General features: G+C 45.3%; 1 protein-coding gene across 1 annotated transcript; it reads left to right on the forward strand.

Annotated features, from left to right (window-relative positions):
• The first annotated feature begins 17,723 nt into the window (after nt 1-17,723).
• LOC109754618 (cypmaclein) lies at nt 17,724-18,537 on the forward strand. Its single transcript, XM_020313538.4, has 3 exons — nt 17,724-17,907; nt 18,008-18,041; nt 18,150-18,537. The coding sequence occupies exons 1-3, from the start codon at nt 17,845-17,847 to the stop codon at nt 18,329-18,331; spliced, it is 279 nt and encodes a 92-aa protein (XP_020169127.1). The 5' UTR covers nt 17,724-17,844; the 3' UTR covers nt 18,332-18,537.
• The last annotated feature ends 833 nt before the right edge of the window (nt 18,538-19,370 follow it).

A 19,370-nucleotide genomic window follows, 5' to 3' on the forward strand; every position in this document is an offset into this window, starting at 1 on the left:
CTCTCGGTAATGCACATCATTATAAGCCTTGCAAGCAATGCCACTAATGAGTTAGTTGCGGGATGATGCATTACGGAACGAGTAAAGAGACTTGCCGGTAACGAGATTGAGCTAGGTATTGAGATACCGACGATCGAATCTCAGGCAAGTAACATACCGATGACAAAGGGAACAACGTATGTTGTTATGCGGTTTGACCAATAAAGATCTTCGTAGAATATGTGGGAGCCAATATGAGCATCTAGGTTCCGCTATTGGTTATTGACCGGAGACGTGTCTCGGTCATGCCTACATAGTTCTCGAACCCGTAGGGTTCGCCCGCTTAAAGTTTGGTGACGACCGGTATTATGAGTTTTTGTGTTTTGATATACCGAAGGTAGTTCGGAGTCCCGGATATGATCACAGACATGATGAGGAGTCTCGAAATGGTCGAGACGTAAAGATCGATATATTGGACGACTATGTTCAGACACCGGAAGTGTTCCGGGAGGTTTTAACGGAGTACCGGGGGGTTACCGGAACCCCCCGGGGAGTATATTTGGCCTAATGGGCCCTAGTGGGAGAAGAGGAGGGGCGGCCAGGGCAGCCGCGCGCCCCCTCCCCCTCTAGTCCGAATTGGACAAGGAGGGGGGCGGCGCCCCCCTTTCCTTCTCTCCTTCTCTCCCTTCCTTCTCCTCTCCTACTCCTACTTGGAAGGGGGGAGTCCTACTCCCGGTGGGAGTAGGAATCCTCATGGGGCGCGCCATAGGAGGCCGGCCCCCTCCCCCTCCTCCACTCCTTTATATACGGGGAGGGGGCACCCCTTGGAGATACAACAATTGATCATTGATCTCTTAGCCGTGTGCGGTGCCCCCCTCCACTATAATCCACCTCGGTAATATCGTAGCGGTGCTTAGGCGAAGCCCTGCGTCGGTAGCATCATCATCACCGTCATCTCACCATCGTGCTGACGAAACTCTCCGGCAAAGCTCTACTGGATCGTGAGTTCGCGGGACGTCTCCGAGCTGAACGTGTGCAGAACACGGAGGTGCCGTACGTTCGGTACTAAGGATCAGTCGGTCGTGAAGACGTACGACTACATCAACTGCGTTGTCATAACGCTTCCGCTTTCGGTGTACGAGGGTATGTGGACACACTCTCCCCTCTCGTTTCTATGCATCACCATGATCTTGCGTGTGCGTAGGAATTTTTTTGAAATTACTACGTAACCCAACAGATGGGTGCCTGCACACTGCTCGGTACAATGCCTAGAGTGGGGGAGTCGGCTTACTATGACCCGGAGAGGGAAATGCTCAACATGATCCACGATGGAGGCTATGGAGGAGTAGCAGGCTATGAGGACGGGCAGGTGGATGACTCGGATCCCACCCAATCCGATAACTACTAGCAGTAGTCCTACACCTAGATGGCCATGTAGCAGTCCTACACCCAGACAGGTGTGGACACATAGCAACAGCAACATTGGGCCGGCAGACAACGGCAACCAGAGGGGGAGGAGGAGGAGGACGATGATTCGGCTGATACAGCCGGCGGTCCGAAGAAGAAGGGTTGAGGAGAAAGCTTCAACATGCGGGAAGACGAGATGTTGTGTGATGCATGGTTGGCCACTGCCTTGATCCTCTCCATGGCACGGAGCAATAGGACACAACCTTTTGAAATAACATTCACATATGGTTCCACGAACACAAGCATTTGGCGCCCTACTCTGAAGCGGTCAGCCACAACCGTGAATGGAAGTCCCTCAACCATCGATGGTACGCCATCCAAGAAGCCGTGTCCCGGTATTGCGGGCACATGAAGCATCTCATCGCACTGTGGCCTAGCGATGCACAAATCCGAACAAGTAAGTTGATCACTAGCCGGACATGCATTCTTTTGTTGCTCAGTTGCCAGATATGTGTAGTTTTATTGATCACTAGCCGGTCATGCATTTCTTTTGTTGCTCACTAGCCAAATATGCATTGTTTTGTAGCCTTCTCGTGCTTGTTTGGTGTACAAGAAGTTGGAGAAGAAAAACTTCACCATCAGGCATTGTTGGTTGAAGTTGAATGGGCAACCAAAGTGGAACCTTTTCATAGCCAAGACCGCCGCCCAAGCCAACAAGAAAGAAACAGGTGACCCTACCGACCCAACCCAAGAACCGCTAAAGAAGGTTAGAAGAAATTTACGGGGGAAGAAGTGGAACGAGGAGAGGGCGAAGCAAGAAGGTGCGGCGGCCAAGCTGGTGGAGAGGTTCGAGGACATCTTGGCGAAGAAGGAGGACGCATGCGTGAAGCGCTCGGACCTTAAGGAGGAGAAAAAGGCGGAGATGTTCAAATTGTTGATGGAGGCGATGGACAAGAACCTCAAGCTCGAAGAGAGGAGGACCATGATCGAAGAGAGGAAGGCCGCACTTGAGGAAAAGAAGGTGAGGATCGCCGCCAATGTGGAGGGCGCCAAGATGTTGACTTTGAATGTGGACTCTTTAGATGTTGACGCAAGAATGATCGTGCAATATGTCTGCTACCAGATGTTGCAGCTGCAGAAAGATTAGTTGGCGGTGGCAGAGAATGAGGATGTGGCGAAGGCGGACGCCAAGGTGGAGGCTGCCTACATGGCGGCAATGGCGACCGCGACGACACCTTGATCGGGGAGCGACGGTTGGGATTGCCGCTCCGGCAGGGCAGAAAATTGCACGGACTGCCGGATTGATGTTCTTTTGGATTTGGCTATGTAAAAACTAAGTATACTTGGCTCTTTTTTATTGTGATCGTGCATGTGATCCGGCGTTCTTGTGATCCGGCGCGCTGTATGGGTCAGACTAAATTTGAATTTGAATTTGTCCTTTACTAATGGACATATACAGGATAGAGTTGGATGACGGCCTTCCGCATTTGTGTCCGCGGACTGGTCCCTTGTCCGTGGACGAATGCGGAGGGAAATTTGCAGGTCGCCCGTTGGAAATGCCCTTACTAGGTCTAGAACCAAATGACCTCTAAGACAACACATTTTGCGTGCGCGTGCACACACATGCTGACACACACACACACACACACACACACACACCGAAGAATTAATTATCCCCTAGCGCTTCCGACTAGGGTTTAGCTTTCCTCTGGCGACTTCACGTCCCAGAGTCTAGCGCTTCCGACATATCTTCGATCTAATCGTTCTGTTTCTCGAGCGGATACGGAGAGGCCCTCGTTGTTTCTTCCTGGACGTGATTAAGCAGCGGCCGATCTGATCGCAGGCTCTCTAAGCCATGGAGTCAGGGGCAGGAAAACCTAAAAAGATGTCTTCTCACAGGGAAGAAGTGGAGGAACTGCTCTGTAGGTTGGACCTCCATGAGGATGACGGAGATGAGTTCGTGTGGGAGGACGAGGAGGATCTCCCCAAGGTGCAGGCGAAGTGGCTAGCTATTGCTAGGGTTCATACCTCAAAAAGCATCAGTCCATCCGCCCTGTATGCAGACATGCGGTCTGCGTGGAATCCGGCGAGGGACGTGCGGTGGCGCCTAAGTGATACGAATCTCTTCACGGTACAGTTTGGATGCCTCGCTGATTGGAACACGGCGATGACGAACGGGCCTTGGCTATTCAGAAATCAAGCGGTGATATTCAAGGAGTATGATGGTTACACAAACCCTAGATCGGTGGTCCTTGATAGAGTTGCTGTTTGGGCACGAATCCTTGGTTTGCCGGACAATTATCTTAGCGAGCCAGTAATTAAGGGTATGTACAGGAAGTTGGGGACGATAATGGAGGTTCAGATTCAGCTACCGGCTGGCTATGTTGGTGCTTTCGTGAGGGTTAAGGCTAATCTGGATGTGAACAAAAAATTAGAACGCTTTGTGTCAATAACACGAGGAGGCAAGAAAGACTGGTACATGGTAAAGTATGAGAAGATGCCTATTTTCTGTAATCACTGTGGCTTACTTGGGCATTGGGATGAAGAGTGCGGCACCGGCGAACATGATATGAGCAAGTTTGAATGGGGTGACTTTATTTTAGCAGATGAGTGGAAAAATAGAGGGGGTGGAAGAGGTACTGGTAGAGGAGCCGGTAGGGGACGTGGTGGATCTTCCTTTGGGCGAGGTGCGGGTAGAGGGGAGCAAAGGAGCCATGATATTGTTTAACCTGATGGTGTAGAGGCACGTAGTTGGAGGTTTAATAGTATGGGTCAGAATGGTTCGGATGGAGCTGCAGCAATGGATGTTGAGGTCCCTGTCATGGATTTGTCACGGCATATGTCCTAGTGTGAGGACTTGTCGTGAGGCCAACGCAACTAGGTAGTAGCCTGAATGGGGTTGGTCAGAATCGAGAGAGGCGAGGCGGGTTAACACACAAGACAAGGGTTTAGACAGCTTCGGGCCCCGGGAAACATCATCCGGTAATCGCCCTACATGTTGTTTGTGGCTAGGTCTCATTATGCTCATGAGGGAATCGCCGCATAAACCGGCTCTCCTCTAATTGTGTCTAGCCCTTGAAATTATTCAGCTTGTCCCTCTTGAGGTGCCCTGCCCCTCCTTATATAAGTTGAAGGGGTGGGTTACATGTGAAGTCCTACCAGGATTAGGACTAGTCTATCTTCTAATACAAACCGGATACAAGTCCGGTTCTTGATTCCTTGTAAGGGAAATATTCCTCACGCCTTTCCTCTTAAGCCGGCCCACCATCACATGATCCGGCCTACTGGGCCTTGGACCTTGTCGTCCGTCTGAGCCGCCCGTCGGGTCACAAGTGAGTCACAATGTTCAGGCGGGTTACCCGTAAACCGCCAGGTCCGGGCGGGTCGCCAAGCTCCAGCCGGGTCATACATCCGGCGGGTTACACCGCGGGGTATATCCCCGACAGTCCCTAAAGCTGCACTTCAGAATCAATCAAGCCAAGATGCCAGGAACGAGCTACTGAATGTGTACGGGAAGAGGACTGTTGATGATGTACTTGTGGCGCCTACTATCAGAAATATGGCCATTGTGCCGGTCATTGCTGAAGGTGATAAATTTGCACATCTCATGAACCCTTCTGAGAAGGATGCTGACTTACAGAATAATACGCAAGAGGAAGCTGATCTAGTAGCTCATAGCACACCACAACAAAACACAAACAAGAAATTGAGGGGAGATGTTGGGAATTTGGCGAGTCAGAATAATATTCATTTGGCGGGCTCCCTGGAGGGGCGCCGCCAGGATCAATGAATGCCTTAAGTTGGAACTGCCGGGGGGGAGGGAACTCCCGGACAGTTCGAGATCTCGCGATGATGGTGCAGTCGCATTCCCCCTGTTTTGTTTTTCTATGTGAGACTATGCAAAAAGCAAGTAAGATGAGAAGGATTAGAAGACGCCTTGGTCTTCAGGGCTATGAAGGTGTTGACAGTAATGGTATGAGTGGTGGTTTGGCTTTATACTGGCATGAATCATGTCAAGTTACATTACTAGGAAAACATGACCGATATATTGATGTTGCCGTGAAAACAGAAGCTAATGGTGAACAGTGGCGACTAACTGGTATTTATGGAGAGCCAAGAGTCGAAAACCGTCAGCATATGTGGGAAAAATTGCAGGGTCTAAGAGCGGTGTCTGATTTGCCTTGGCTTGTTATTGGCGATTTTAATGAAGCAGTGTGGGGCTTTGAGCATTTTTCTCTCACACCCAGGCCTGAACTACAAATGATAGCTTTTCGAGATGCTCTTATGTTCTGTGAGTTGATTGATCTTGGGTTTGTAGGTGTTCCATATACCTATGATAATTTTCATTCTGGATCGGCAAATGTGAGTGTTCGTCTTGATCGAGCAGTTGCATCAAATTCTTCGAGGAACTTGTTTGCTTTTCACACGGTGTATCATCTTGTTTCACCAGGATCTGACCATGTGCCCTTGCTGGTCAAAGGCAGGGCTGATTCACATGTTCCTAAAACTACTGGTCAGCGTTATGAAATTTTCTAGGAGAGGGATGAAGGAAATATGCCCTAGAGGCAATAATAAAGTATTATTTATTTCCTTATATCATGATAAATGTTTATTATTCATGCTAGAATTGTATTAACCGGAAACATAATACATGTGTGAATACATAGACAAACAGAGTGTCACTAGTATGCCTCTACTTGACTAGCTCGTTAATCAAAGATGGTTATGTTTCCTAGCCATAGACATGAGTTGTCATTTGATTAACGGGATCACCTCATTAGGAGAATTTCGTGATTGACTTGACCCATTCCGTTAGCTTAGCACTCGATCGTTTAGTATGTTGCTATTGCTTTCTTCATGACTTATACATGTTCCTATGACTATGAGATTATGCAACTCCCGTTTACCGGAGGAACACTTTGTGTGCTACCAAACGTCACAACGTAAATGGGTGATTATAAAGGTGCTCTACAGGTGTCTCCAAAGGTACTTGTTGGGTTGGCGTATTTCGAGATTAGGATTTGTCACTCCAATTGTCGGAGAGGTATCTCTGGGCCCACTCGGTAATGCACATCACTATAATCCTTGCAAGCATTGTGACTAATGAGTTAGTTGCGGGATGATGTGTTACGGAACGAGTAAAGAGACTTGCCGGTAACGAGATTGAACTAGGTATCGAGATACCGACGATCAAATCTCGGGCAAGTAACATACCGGTGACAAAGGGAACAACGTATGTTGTTATGCGGTCTGACCGATAAAGATCTTCGTAGAATATGTGGGAGCCAATATGGGCATCCAGGTCCCGCTATTGGTTATTGACCGGAGACGTGTCTCGGTCATGTCTACATAGTTCTCGAACCCGTAGGGTCCGCACGCTTAACGTTACGATGACAGTTTTATTGAGTTTTGATGTACCTAAGGAGTTCGGAGTCCCGGATGAGATCGGGGACATGACGAGGAGTCTCGAAATGGCCGAGACGTAAAGATCGATATATTGGACGACTATATTCGGACTTCGGAAAGGTTCCGAGTGATTCGGGTATTTTTCGGAGTACCGGAGAGTTACGGGAATACGTATTGGGCCTTATTGGGCCATACGGGAAAGAAGGAAAAGGGCCTCAAGGGTGGCCGCACCCCTCCCCTTGGTCTGGTCCGAATTGGACTAGGGAAGGGGGGCGCCCCTTCCTTCCTTCTGTTTTTCCCTTCCTCTTTTCCTATTCCATATGGGAGGTGGAATCCTACTAGGACTAGGGAGTCCTAGTAGGACTCCACACTTGGTGCGCCCCCTCCTAGGGCCGGCCTCCTCATCCGTTGCTCCTTTATATACGGGGGCAGGGGGCACCCCAGAGACACAACAATTGATCCTTGAGATCTTTTAGCCGTGTGCGGTGCCCCCCTCCACCAAATTACACCTCGATAATATCATTGCGGAGCTTAGGCGAAGCCCTGCGTCGGTAGAACATCATCATCGTCACCACGCCGTCGTGCTGACGAAACTCTCCCTCAACACTCGGCTGGATCGGAGTTCGAGGGACGTCATCGAGCTGAACGTGTGTAGAACTCGGAGGTGCCGTGCGTTCGGTACTTGATCGTTCGGATCGTGAAGACGTACGACTACATCAACCGCGTTGTGATAACGCTTCCGCTGTCGGTCTACGAGGGTACGTGGACAACACTCTCCCCTCTCGTTGCTATGCATCACCATGATCTTGCGTGTGCATAGGAATTTTTTTGAAATTACTACGTTCCCCAACAGTGGCATCCGAGCCTGGTTTTATGCGTTGATGCTATGCACGAGTAGAACACAAGTGAGTTGTGGGCGATATAAGTCATACTGCTTACCAGCATGTCATACTTTGGTTCAGCGGTATTGTGAGATGAAGCGGCCCGGACCGACATTACGCGTACGCTTACGCGAGACTGGTTTCACCGTTCGGAGCACTCGTTGCTTAAAGGTGACTGGCGGGTGTCTGTCTCTCTCACTTTAGTTGAACCGAGTGTGGCTACGCCTGGTCCTTGCGAAGGTTAAAACAGAACCAACTTGACAAACTGTCGTTGTGGTTTTGATGCGTAGGTAAGAACGGTTCTTGCTAAGCCCGTAGCAGCCACGTAAAACTTGCAACAACAAAGTAGAGGACATCTAACTTGTTTTTGCAGGGCATGTTGTGATGTGATATGGTCAAGACATGATGTGATATAATGTGTTGTATGAGATGATCATGTTTTGTAACCGAGTTATCGGCAACTGGCAGGAGCCATATGGTTGTCGCTTTATTGTATGAGATGCAATCGCCATGTAATAGTTTTACTTTATCACTAAGCGGTAGCGATAGTCGTAAAAGCAATAAGTTGGCGAGACGACAACGATGCTACGATGGAGATCAAGGTGTCGCGCCGGTGACGATGGTGATCATGACGGTGCTTCGGAGATGGAGATCACAAGCACGGTGCTTCGGAGATGGAGATCACAAGCACGGTGCTTCGGAGATGGAGATCACAAGCACAAGATGATGATGGCCATATCATATCACTTATATTGATTGCATGTGATGTTAATCCTTTATGCATCTTATCCTGCTTTGATTGACGGTAGCATTATAAGATGATCTCTCACTAAAATTTCAAGATAAAAGTGTTCTCCCTGAGTATGCACCGTTGCAAAAGTTCTTCGTGCTGAGACACCACGTGTTAATCGGGTGTGATAGGCTCTACGTTCAAATACAACGGGTGCAAAACAGTTGCACACGCGGAATACTCAGGTTAAACTTGACGAGCCTAGCATATACAGATATGGCCTCGGAACACAGAGACCGAAAGGTCGAGCGTGAATCATATAGTAGATATGATCAACATAGTGATGTTCACCATTGAAACTACTCCATCTCACGTGTTAATCGGACATGGTTTAGTTGCTTTGGATCACGTAATCACTTAGATGATTAGAGAGATGTCTATCTAAGTGGGAGTTCTTAAGTAATATGATTAATTGAACTTAAATTTATCATGAACTTAGTCCTGATAGTATTTTGCAAATTATGTTGTAGATCAATAGCTCGCGTTGTTGCTTCCCTGTGTTTATTTTTTGTTCCTAGAGAAAACTTATGTTGAAAGATGTTAGTAGCAAAGATGCGGATTGGATCCATGATCTGAGGATTATCCTCATTGCCGCACAGAAAAATTATGTCCTTGATGCACCGCTAGGTGACAGACCTATTGCAGGAGCGGATGCAGACGTTATGAACGTTTGGCTAGCTTAATATGATGACTACTTGATAGTTTAGTGCACCATGCTTAACGGCTTAGAATCGGGACTTCAAAGACGTTTTGAACGTCATGGACCATATGAGATGTTCCAGGAGTTGAAGTTAATATTTCAAGCAAATACCCGAGTTGAGAGATATGAAATCTCCAACAAGTTCTATAGCAAAAAGATGGAGGAGAATCGCTCAACTAGTGAGCATGTGCTCAGATTGTCTGGGTACTACAATCGCTTGAATCAAGTGGGAGTTTATCTTCCAGATAAAATAGTGATTGACAGAATTCTCTAGTCACCATCACCAAGTTAGTAGAACTTCGTGATGAACTATGGTATGCAAGGGATGACGAAAGTAATTCCCGAGCTCTTCGTGATGCTGAAATTGACGAAGGTAGAAATCAAGAAAAACATCAAGTGTTGATGGTTGACGAGACCACTTCAAGTGTTGATGGTTGACGAGACCGCTAGTTTCAAGAAAAGGGCAAAGGGAAAAAGGGGAACTTCAAAAAGAACGGCAAGCAAGTTGCTGCTCAAGTGAAGAAGCCTAAGTCTGGTCCTAAGCCTGAGACTAAGTGCTTCTACTGCAAAGGGACTGGTCACTGGAAGCGGAACTACCCCAACTATTTGGTGGATAAGAAGGATGGCAAAGTGAACAAAGGTATATTTGATATACAGATTATTGATGTGTACTTTACTAGTGTTTATAGCAATCCCTCGGTAATTGATACTGGTTCAGTTGCTAAGAGTAGTAACTCGAAACGGGAGTTGCAGAATAAACAGAGACTAGTAAAAGTGAACAAAGGTATATTTGATATACAGATTATTGATGTGTACTTTACTAGTGTTTATAGCAACCCCTCGGTAATTGATACTGGTTTAGTTGCTAAAGAGTAGTAACTCGAAAACGGGAGTTGCAGAATAAACAGAGACTAGTAAAAGGCGAGGTGATGATGTGTGTTGGAAGTAGTTCCAAGATTGATATGATCATCATCGCACACTCCCTGTACTTTCGGGATTAGTGTTGAAACTAAATAAGTGTTATTTGGTGTTTGCGTTGAGCATGAATATGATCTAATCATGTTTATTGCAATACGGTTATTCATTTAAGTTAGAGAACAATTGTTGTTCTATTTACATGAATAAAACCTTTATGGTCATACACACCAACGAAAATGGTTTGTTGGATCTCGATCGTAGTGATACACATATTCATAATATTGAAGCCAAAAGATGCAAAGTTAATAATGATAGTGCAACTTATTTGTGGTACTGCCGTTTAGGTCATATTGGTGTAAAGCGCATGAAGAAACTCCATACTGATGGGATTTTGGAATCACTTGATTATGAATCACTTGATGCTTGCGAACCGTGCCTCATGGGCAAGATGACTAAAACGCCGTTCTCCGGAACTATGGAGAGAGCAACAGATTTGTTGGAAATCATACATACAGATGTATGTGGTCCGATGAATATTGAGGCTCATAGCAGGTATCATTATTTTCTGACCTTCACAGATGATTTGAGCACATATGGGTATATCTACTTGATGAAACACAAAGTCTGAAACATTTGAAAAGTTCAAAGAATTTCAGAGTGAAGTGGAGAATCATCGTAACAAGAAAATAAAAGTTTCTACGATATGATCGCAGAGGTAAAATATTTGAGTTACAAGTTTGGCCTTCAGTTAAAACAATGTGAAATAGTTTCACTACTCACGCCACCTGGAACACCACAGTGTAATGGTGTATCCGAACGTCATAACCGTACTTTATTGGATATAGTGCAATCTATGATGTCTCTTACCAATTTACCACTATCGTTTTGGGTTATGCATTAGAGACAGCTACATTCACGTTAAATAGGGCACCATCAAAATCCGTTGAGACGACGCCTTATGAACTGTGGTTTGGCAAGAAACCAAAGTTGTCGTTTCTTAAAATTTTGGGGTTGCGATGCTTATGTGAAAAAATTTCATTCTGATAAGCTCAAACCCAAATCGGAGAAATGTGTCTTCATAGGATACCCAAAGGAGACAGTTGGGTACACCTTCTATCACAGATCCGAAGGCAAGACATTCGTTGCTAAGTATGGATCCTTTCTAGAGAAGGAGTTTCTCTCGAAAGATGTGAGTGGGAGGAAAGTAGAACTTGATGAGGTAACTGTACCTGCTCCCTTATTGGATCACAGAAATCTGTTCTTGTGACTTCTACACCAATTAGTGAGGAAGTTAATGATGATGATCATGTAACTTCAGATCAAGTTACTACCAAACCTCGTAGGTAAACCAGAGTAAGATCCGCACCAGAGTGGTACAGTAATCCTGTTCTGGAGGTTATGTTACTAGACCATGACGAACCTACGAACTATGAAGAAGCGATGGTGAGCCCAGATTCCGCAAAATGGCTTGAGGCCATGAAATCTGAGATGAGATCCATGTATGAGAACAAAGTGTGGACTTTGGTTGACTTGCCCGATGATCGGCAAGCAATTGAGAATAAATGGATTGTCAAGAGGAAGACGGACGCTGATAGTAGTATCACTATCTACAAAGCTAGATTTGTCGCAAAAAGGTTTTCGACAAGTTCAAGATGTTGACTACGATGAGAGTTTCTCACTCGTATCTATGCTTAAGTCTGTCCGAATCATGTTAGCAATTGCCGCATTTTATGAAATCTGGCAAAGGGATAAACAAAACTGCATTCCTTGATGGATTTATTAAAGAAGAGTTGTATATGATACAACCAGAAGGTTTTGTCAATCCTAAAGGTGCTAACAAAATATGGAAGCTCCAGCGATCCATCAATGGACTGGTGCAAGCATCTCGGAGTTGGAATATACGCTTTGATAAGTTGATCAAAGCATATAGTTGTATACAGACTTGCGGTGAAGCGTGTATTTACAAGAAAGTGAGTGGGAGCACTACAGCATTTTTGATAAGTATATGTGAATGACATATTGTTGATCGGAAATAATGTAGAATTATTCTGCAAAGCATAAAGGAGTGTTTGAAAGGAGTTTTTCAAAGATAGACCTCGGTGAAGCTGCTTACATATTGAGCATCAAGATCTATAGAGATAGATGAAGACGCTTGATAAGTTTTTCAATGAGTACATACCTTAACAAGATTTTGAAGTAGTTCAAAATAGAACAGTCAAAGAAAAGAGTTCTTGCCTGTGTTACAAGGTGTGAAATTGAGTAAAGACTCAAAGCCCGACCACGGCAAAAGATAGAAAGAGAATGAAAGTCATTCCCTATGCCTTGGCCATAGGTTCTATAAAGTATGCCATGCTGTGTACCAAATCTATTGTATACCCTACACTGATTTTGGCAAGGGAGTACAATAGTGATCTAGGAGTAGATCACTGGACAGCGGTCAAAATTATCCTTAGTGGAATAAGGAAATGTTTCTCGATTATGGAAGTGACAAAAAGGTTTGTCGTAAAGGGTTACGTTGATCCAAGTTTTGACACTAAATCTAGATGACTCTAAGTCTCGGTCTAGATACATATTGAAAGTGGGAGCAATTAGCTAGAGTAGCTCCGTGCAGAGCATTGTAGACATAGAAATTTGCAAAATACTTACGGATCTGAATGTGACAGACCCGTTGACTAAAATTATCTCACAAGCAAAACATGATCACACCTTAGTACTCTTTGGGTGTTAATCACATAACGATGTGAACTAGATTACTGACTCTAGTAAACCCTTTGGGTGTTGATCACATGACGATGTGAACTATGGGTGTTAATCACAAGGTGATGTGAACTATTGATGTTAAATCACATGGCGATGTGAACTAGATTATTGACTCTAGTGCAAGTGGGAGACTGAAGGAAATATGCCCTAGAGGCAATAATAAAGTATTATTTATTTCCTTATATCATGATAAATATTTATTATTCATGCTAGAATTGTATTAACCGGAAACATAATACATGTGTGAATACATAGACAAACAGAGTGTCACTAGTATGCCTCTACTTGACTAGCTCGTTAATCAAAGATGGTTATGTTTCCTAGCCATAGACATGAGTTGTCATTTGATTAACGGGATCACCTCATTAGGAGAATGACGTGATTGACTTGACCCATTCCGTTAGCTTAGCACTCGATCGTTTAATATGTTGCTATTGCTTTCTACATGACTTATACATGTTCCTATGACTATGAGATTATGCAACTCCCGTTTACCGGAGGAACACTTTGTGTGCTACCAAACGTCACAACGTAAATGGGTGATTATAAAGGTGCTCTACAGGTGTCTCCAAAGGTACTTGTTGGGTTGGCGTATTTCGAGATTAGGATTTGTCACTCCAATTGTCAGAGAGGTATCTCTGGGCCCACTCGGTAATGCACATCACTATAAGCCTTGCAAGCATTGTGACTAATGAGTTAGTTGCGGGATGATGTGTTACGGAACGAGTAAAGAGACTTGCCGGTAACGAGATTGAACTAGGTATCGAGATACCGACGATCAAATCTCGGGCAAGTAACATACCGGTGACAAAGGGAACAACGTATGTTGTTATGCGGTCTGACCGATAAAGATCTTCGTAGAATATGTGGGAGCCAATATGGGCATCCAGGTCCCGCTATTGGTTATTGACCGGAGACGTGTCTCGGTCATGTCTACATAGTTCTCGAACCCGTAGGGTCCGCACACTTAACGTTACGATGACAGTTTTATTGAGTTTTGATGTACCTAAGGAGTTTGGAGTCCCGGATGAGATCGGGGACATGACGAGGAGTCTCGAAATGGCCGAGACGTAAAGATCGATATATTGGACGACTATATTCGGACTTCGGAAAGGTTCCGAGTGATTCGGGTATTTTTCGGAGTACCGGAGAGTTACGGGAATACGTATTGGGCCTTATTGGGCCATACGGGAAAGAAGGAAAAGGGCCTCAAGGGTGGCCGCACCCCTCCCCTTGGTCTGGTCCGAATTGGACTAGGGAAGGGGGGCGCCCCTTCCTTCCTTCTGTTTTTCCCTTCCTCTTTTCCTATTCCATATGGGAGGTGGAATCCTACTAGGACTAGGGAGTCCTAGTAGGACTCCACACTTGGTGCGCCCCCTCCTAGGGCCGGCCTCCTCATCCGTTGCTCCTTTATATACGGGGGCAGGGGCACCCCAGAGACACAACAATTGATCCTTGAGATCTTTTAGCCGTGTGCGGTGCCCCCTCCACCAAATTACACCTCGATAATATCATTGCGGAGCTTAGGCGAAGCCCTGCGTCGGTAGAACATCATCATCGTCACCACGCCGTCGTGCTGACGAAACTCTCCCTCAACACTCGGCTGGATCGGAGTTCGAGGGACGTCATCGAGCTGAACGTGTGTAGAACTCGGAGGTGCCGTGCGTTCGGTACTTGATCGGTCGGATCGTGAAGACGTACGACTACATCAACCGCGTTGTGATAACGCTTCCGCTGTCGGTCTACGAGGGTACGTGGACAACACTCTCCCCTCTCATTGCTATGCATCACCATGATCTTGCGTGTGCGTAGGAATTTTTTTGAAATTACTACGTTCCCCAACAAGGGATGCGGGCCTCCCTGACGTGATCAACAAAGCGTGGGCGTCCCTGGGTGTTATGGAGGATTTTGGTCAGGTGAGTACTGCTCTTCGAAATACTATGACTGCCCTACGGAGTTGGATTCAAAAGAAATTTGGTAATATTACCAAGGAAATTAACAAGACCAAATCAAGGCTAGAGGAACTAATGAATATGAATGCAGACCGTCAAGAAATTTGAGTTGTTTAGGATAAACTGAATGATTTACTATATAAAGAGTAGCTGATTTGGCTACAGAGATCGCGCATTACATGGTTGAAAGAGGGGGATAGAAATACAAGGTATTTTCAAAGCAAGGCAGTTTGGCGAGCTCAGAAAAATAGAATAAGTCAACTTCATGACGATGATGGTAATGTTCACACGGACCCTAAAGTTATGGGTGATTTAGTATCCTCTTATTTCAAGAATATTTTTGTTGTGGGTCCGAACCTTGACCCTAATCATGTTCTGGACTTGGTTCATTCAGTTATATCAAGTGATGACAAGGCAAAACTTTGTATTGATTTCTCTGACCAGGAAATTCTAGATGTTGTATTCCAAATTGGTCCTTTAAAGGCTCCTAGTCCTGATGGTTTTCCTGCAAGATTTTTTCAACGGAATTGGGACACTCGGAAAGATGGAATTATCAGGGCAGTAAAAGAATTTTTCAGGACAAATGTGATGCCTGAAGGAGTTAATGAGACCTCCATTGTGCTTATCCCCAAAATTACAAATCCAAAGAAGGTCTCTGATTTTCGTCCCATTAGTCTGTGCAATGTTATTTACAAGGTGGTCTCTAGGTGCCTTGTGAATAGATTACGTCCTCTGTTGGATGATATCATCTCTCGAGAGCAGAGTGCTTTTATTTCTAGGAGAATGATTACGGATAATGCTCTGGTTGCTTTTGAATGTATACATTACATTAAACAGGAAAAAGATCCATCAAAGAGTTTTTGTGCCTATAAACTGGACCTGTCAAAGGCGTATGATAGGGTATACTGGAACTTCTTGAAGCAAATGATGCAAAAGTTGGGGTTTGCACATTGATGGGTTGACTGGATTATGACCTGTGTCACATCGGTGCGGTACTCTGTTAATTTAAATGGGACCCCCTTGGATTCATTTGCATCGTCGCGTGGGCTACGACAAGGTGATCCACTCTCCCCGTTCTTTTTTTGTTCGTTGCTGATGGCATGTCTGCAATCCTGAGGAATAGGGTGGATATAGAGAATAGTATGCCAGTCAAAATTTGCAGAAGGGTGCCAGGTATATCACAACTTTTATTTGCAGATGATACACTTTTATTTTTTAAGGCATCGCGTGAGCAGGCGGAACGGGTGAAGTCTTGTCTTGATCTATATGCTTCGGCAACGAGACAGTCTCTAAATTATAATAAATGTTCTATTTTGTTTGGCGAAAGTTGTCCAATGGTTGATCAACAGGAGGTGAGAGATGCTCTCAATATTCCCAATAGTGGTTTTGAGGAGAAGTATTTGGGGCTGCCAACCCCGGATGGACGTATGTCAAAGGGAAAGTTTCAGAATTTGCAGGCCCAACTTTTGAAAAGGTTAATTCAGTAGGGAGATGGCCATTTGGCACAACCTAGAAGAGAAGTACTAATTAAGTCAGTTGCACAGGCGTTGCCCACATATATCATGGGTGTATTTAAGCTTCCTTTTTTTTGGTCTGCGATGATCTAACCAATATGGTTCGGAATTTCTATTGGGGAGCTTCTAAAGGAAAGAGAAAGGTACACTGGAGGGCATGGTCAAAGTTACAACAACCAAAGTGTAAGGGAGGTGTTGGTTTTCGTGACTTTCGTATATTTAATCAAGCACTTTTAGCTCATCAGGCGTGGAGATTAATTACAAAGCCAGATAGTTTGTGTGCTAAACTTTTGAAAGCACGCTATTACCAAAATGCGAAGTTGGAGGATACTATTTTTTCCAGGAATGCATCCTCCTCTTGGACAGCGATATCTCATGGCCTAGACCTGCTTAAGAAAGGGCTGATATGGAGGGTTGGTAATGGACAGAGTGTCCGTATATGGCGTGACAATTGGATTCCAAGGCCCTTTTCCTTCAAGCCAATTTCAGCTCAAGGTAGATGTCGTATAAGGTATGTCTCACAGCCCCTAAATGTCAATGGTTCATGGAATGTTGAACTTCTACAGACGATATTCTTGCCATGTGATGTTTTGAAAATTTTGAAAATAAGTGCATCGCCGAGGCAGGGAGATGATGTGTTGGCTTGGGGCCAGGCAAACTTTGTACATTTTCAGTTAAGTCTGCATATGACATGGCTTTTGAGGAGTCGTGCAGGGCGACTGCCCAAGCATCGAGTTGTGCGTCGGATGGACGACGAGCTTGCTCGAAGCTAATATGGACACTTGAAGTCTCTTCGAACGACTAGTATTGTTCATATCAAGCGTGGTCAAAATTTAGTTAGTGATTTTTTAGCTAGTTTTGCTAGAACTGAGAGTAGAACTGTTGTTTGGTTGGGATCAGGACCCCAAGAGGTCATCGATTTATGTAAGCAGGATTGTACGTCTGATGCTTGAGTATTATAAGTTTATCTGGAAAAAAAACATATACACACCCGTGCACGCATGCACACAAGACACAAAATCAGGTACGTACACACACCCGCAATGTTTTTTAGGAGTACTCCGCTAATTGATCGATATACAGCCTTTGTACGTGGAGTAGCTTCGGCCTAGTATTTCCAGGCCATACAAAAAATCGACTGCAACAGAATAAAGTTTCAGGTGACTGAAGAATAGCAAAAGCGATGGAAGTTTGGGAATACATGACACAATCCTGACCTTCCTATTATCACGAGATGTACAGGGGGAAACAATCCCAATTACAATCCTTCTTCATAATGGCCTGATTACACTAATTGCGACAGGCCCAAAGTATGGTAAGGGGTAACAGAATATCCTTGATATTTTGTTGCCTAACATATGCCACCACTGTGCGCCCAATGCCAGTCTCGAATACTCACCGGCGGGCCGGCCTATAAAACATGGCCCGGCTCATCCCCTCGCTACAAGGCAAAGGTTTGAGGTTTCCACATTTCCCCTGGTGAGGAGAAGCAAATCGGCAGAGAGCGAAGCAAACCGGCGGTTCCTAGCCCCTCGCGATGGCCGGCAAAGCTCGGGTGCTCATGTGCGCGGCGCTCGTCGTCCTCCTGCTCCTTGTCGAGGTGATCACCTGATCCATGGCGCTAGACTCTTCCAGAGTACATGCTTGCTATATATGGTTGCCTAGCTAAACTCTGCCCTGTTCATTTTCCTCTTCCGCAGACCACCGCTCCGAGTGGACAAGCTCACGCCGTCGGTAAGCACACGCGCAAGCATGGGATTCATCTGCTAATCCGGCCGAGTTGATCGATCGGCACCAGACGACTCATATATCTCTCCGTCTAACTCTTACAACGATTTGCAGATTGCGGCAGCGCGTGCTCGTACCGGTGCAGCAAGTCGAGCCGGCCGAATCTGTGCAACAGGGCGTGCAACACGTGCTGCCGGCGATGCGACTGCGTGCCGCCCGGCACCGCCGGCAACGAGGAAGTCTGCCCCTGCTACGCCAACATGACCACGCACAACGGCCGCCACAAGTGCCCGTGATCCAACCCATCTCATCTGCACGGTCGATCGACGACAATAATATCCCATCAAGCTAGCTACGATCAACGACAACTATAGACTACGAGAGGCACGATCGATATGATATCATGTACTCAAACTAGTGCTGCTACCTAGTACTATATATGTACCTTGTGCTCATCCATTCGTGATCGAACCATCGTATAAAGCATATGTTTGCTGTCTCATTCTCACTCACGCATTCGTAATTGCCGTGAATTGAGCTACTAAAATTACTGGTGTGTATGTTCATATGTGCACGTGTGTATGTGGGCGATTATGTATGCGATCAACCGTATATGGAGGACCCTGATGGGTGCTACACATGATAACTCCGAACGTATTTTATAGTAAGTTTAGTGACGCGAGCATGACAACTTTACTTGTCAAGCCTGACAACTTTCTTTTTCAATGTCAAGTTTCATTTTTTTGGGTTTGTTTTTTCTTTTTGAATGACAATTTTAGTTGTAGAAAATGTCATTGTCAATGCTTTGTGTCACACGTGATACTTATCATTCGGGTATATTAACCGGTGTTGCTTCTGTGGTCTTTTTTTTTTGATATATCTGCAGGTGCAGGGAGACTCCTGCTAGGTGGCAAAGTAGCAATATAGCTATGGCACGACTGAAAATCCATCTCTGCACCCGAGCTCATCTGCACCTGCCCTGATGAAAAAAATCAAAACAAATACTAGAAAAATTCAAAAAATCCCAAAAAAATGTGCTTTAGACAATTTGATGCGTGAGGTCCGTTTCAATTTTCAAATCATTTGGACATCTAAGGATCTCTCAGCAAAAAAGATAAATTGGGGGTCTGTAAAAATATTTACTGGTCATTTACTGTTTTGGCCTGATTTGTTTTTTTTTGTGAGAGCTGCTCAGATGTCTAAATGACTTGAAATTTGAAGCGGGCCTCACCCATCAAATTGTCTATCGCATAAAAAAATTGAATTTTTTTGAATTGTTTTCGAATTTTTACGATTTTTTCTAACCGGGTGCAAATGAGCATCGGCACCAAAACG

This window comes from Aegilops tauschii, chromosome 1 (genome assembly GCF_002575655.3).
Source record: "Aegilops tauschii subsp. strangulata cultivar AL8/78 chromosome 1, Aet v6.0, whole genome shotgun sequence".
In the NCBI taxonomy this organism is placed as follows: domain Eukaryota; kingdom Viridiplantae; phylum Streptophyta; class Magnoliopsida; order Poales; family Poaceae; genus Aegilops; species Aegilops tauschii.

Excerpts from the sequence above, each read along its gene's own strand:
- LOC109754618 (XM_020313538.4), top strand. The coding sequence starts at position 17,845 with ATGGCCGGCAAAGCTCGGGTGCTCATGTGCGCGGCGCTCGTCGTCCTC. Across the intron at positions 17,908-18,007 it reads TCCTCCTGCTCCTTGTCGAG|ACCACCGCTCCGAGTGGACA; the intron begins GTGATCACCTGA and ends CCTCTTCCGCAG. Across the intron at positions 18,042-18,149 it reads TGGACAAGCTCACGCCGTCG|ATTGCGGCAGCGCGTGCTCG; the intron begins GTAAGCACACGC and ends AACGATTTGCAG.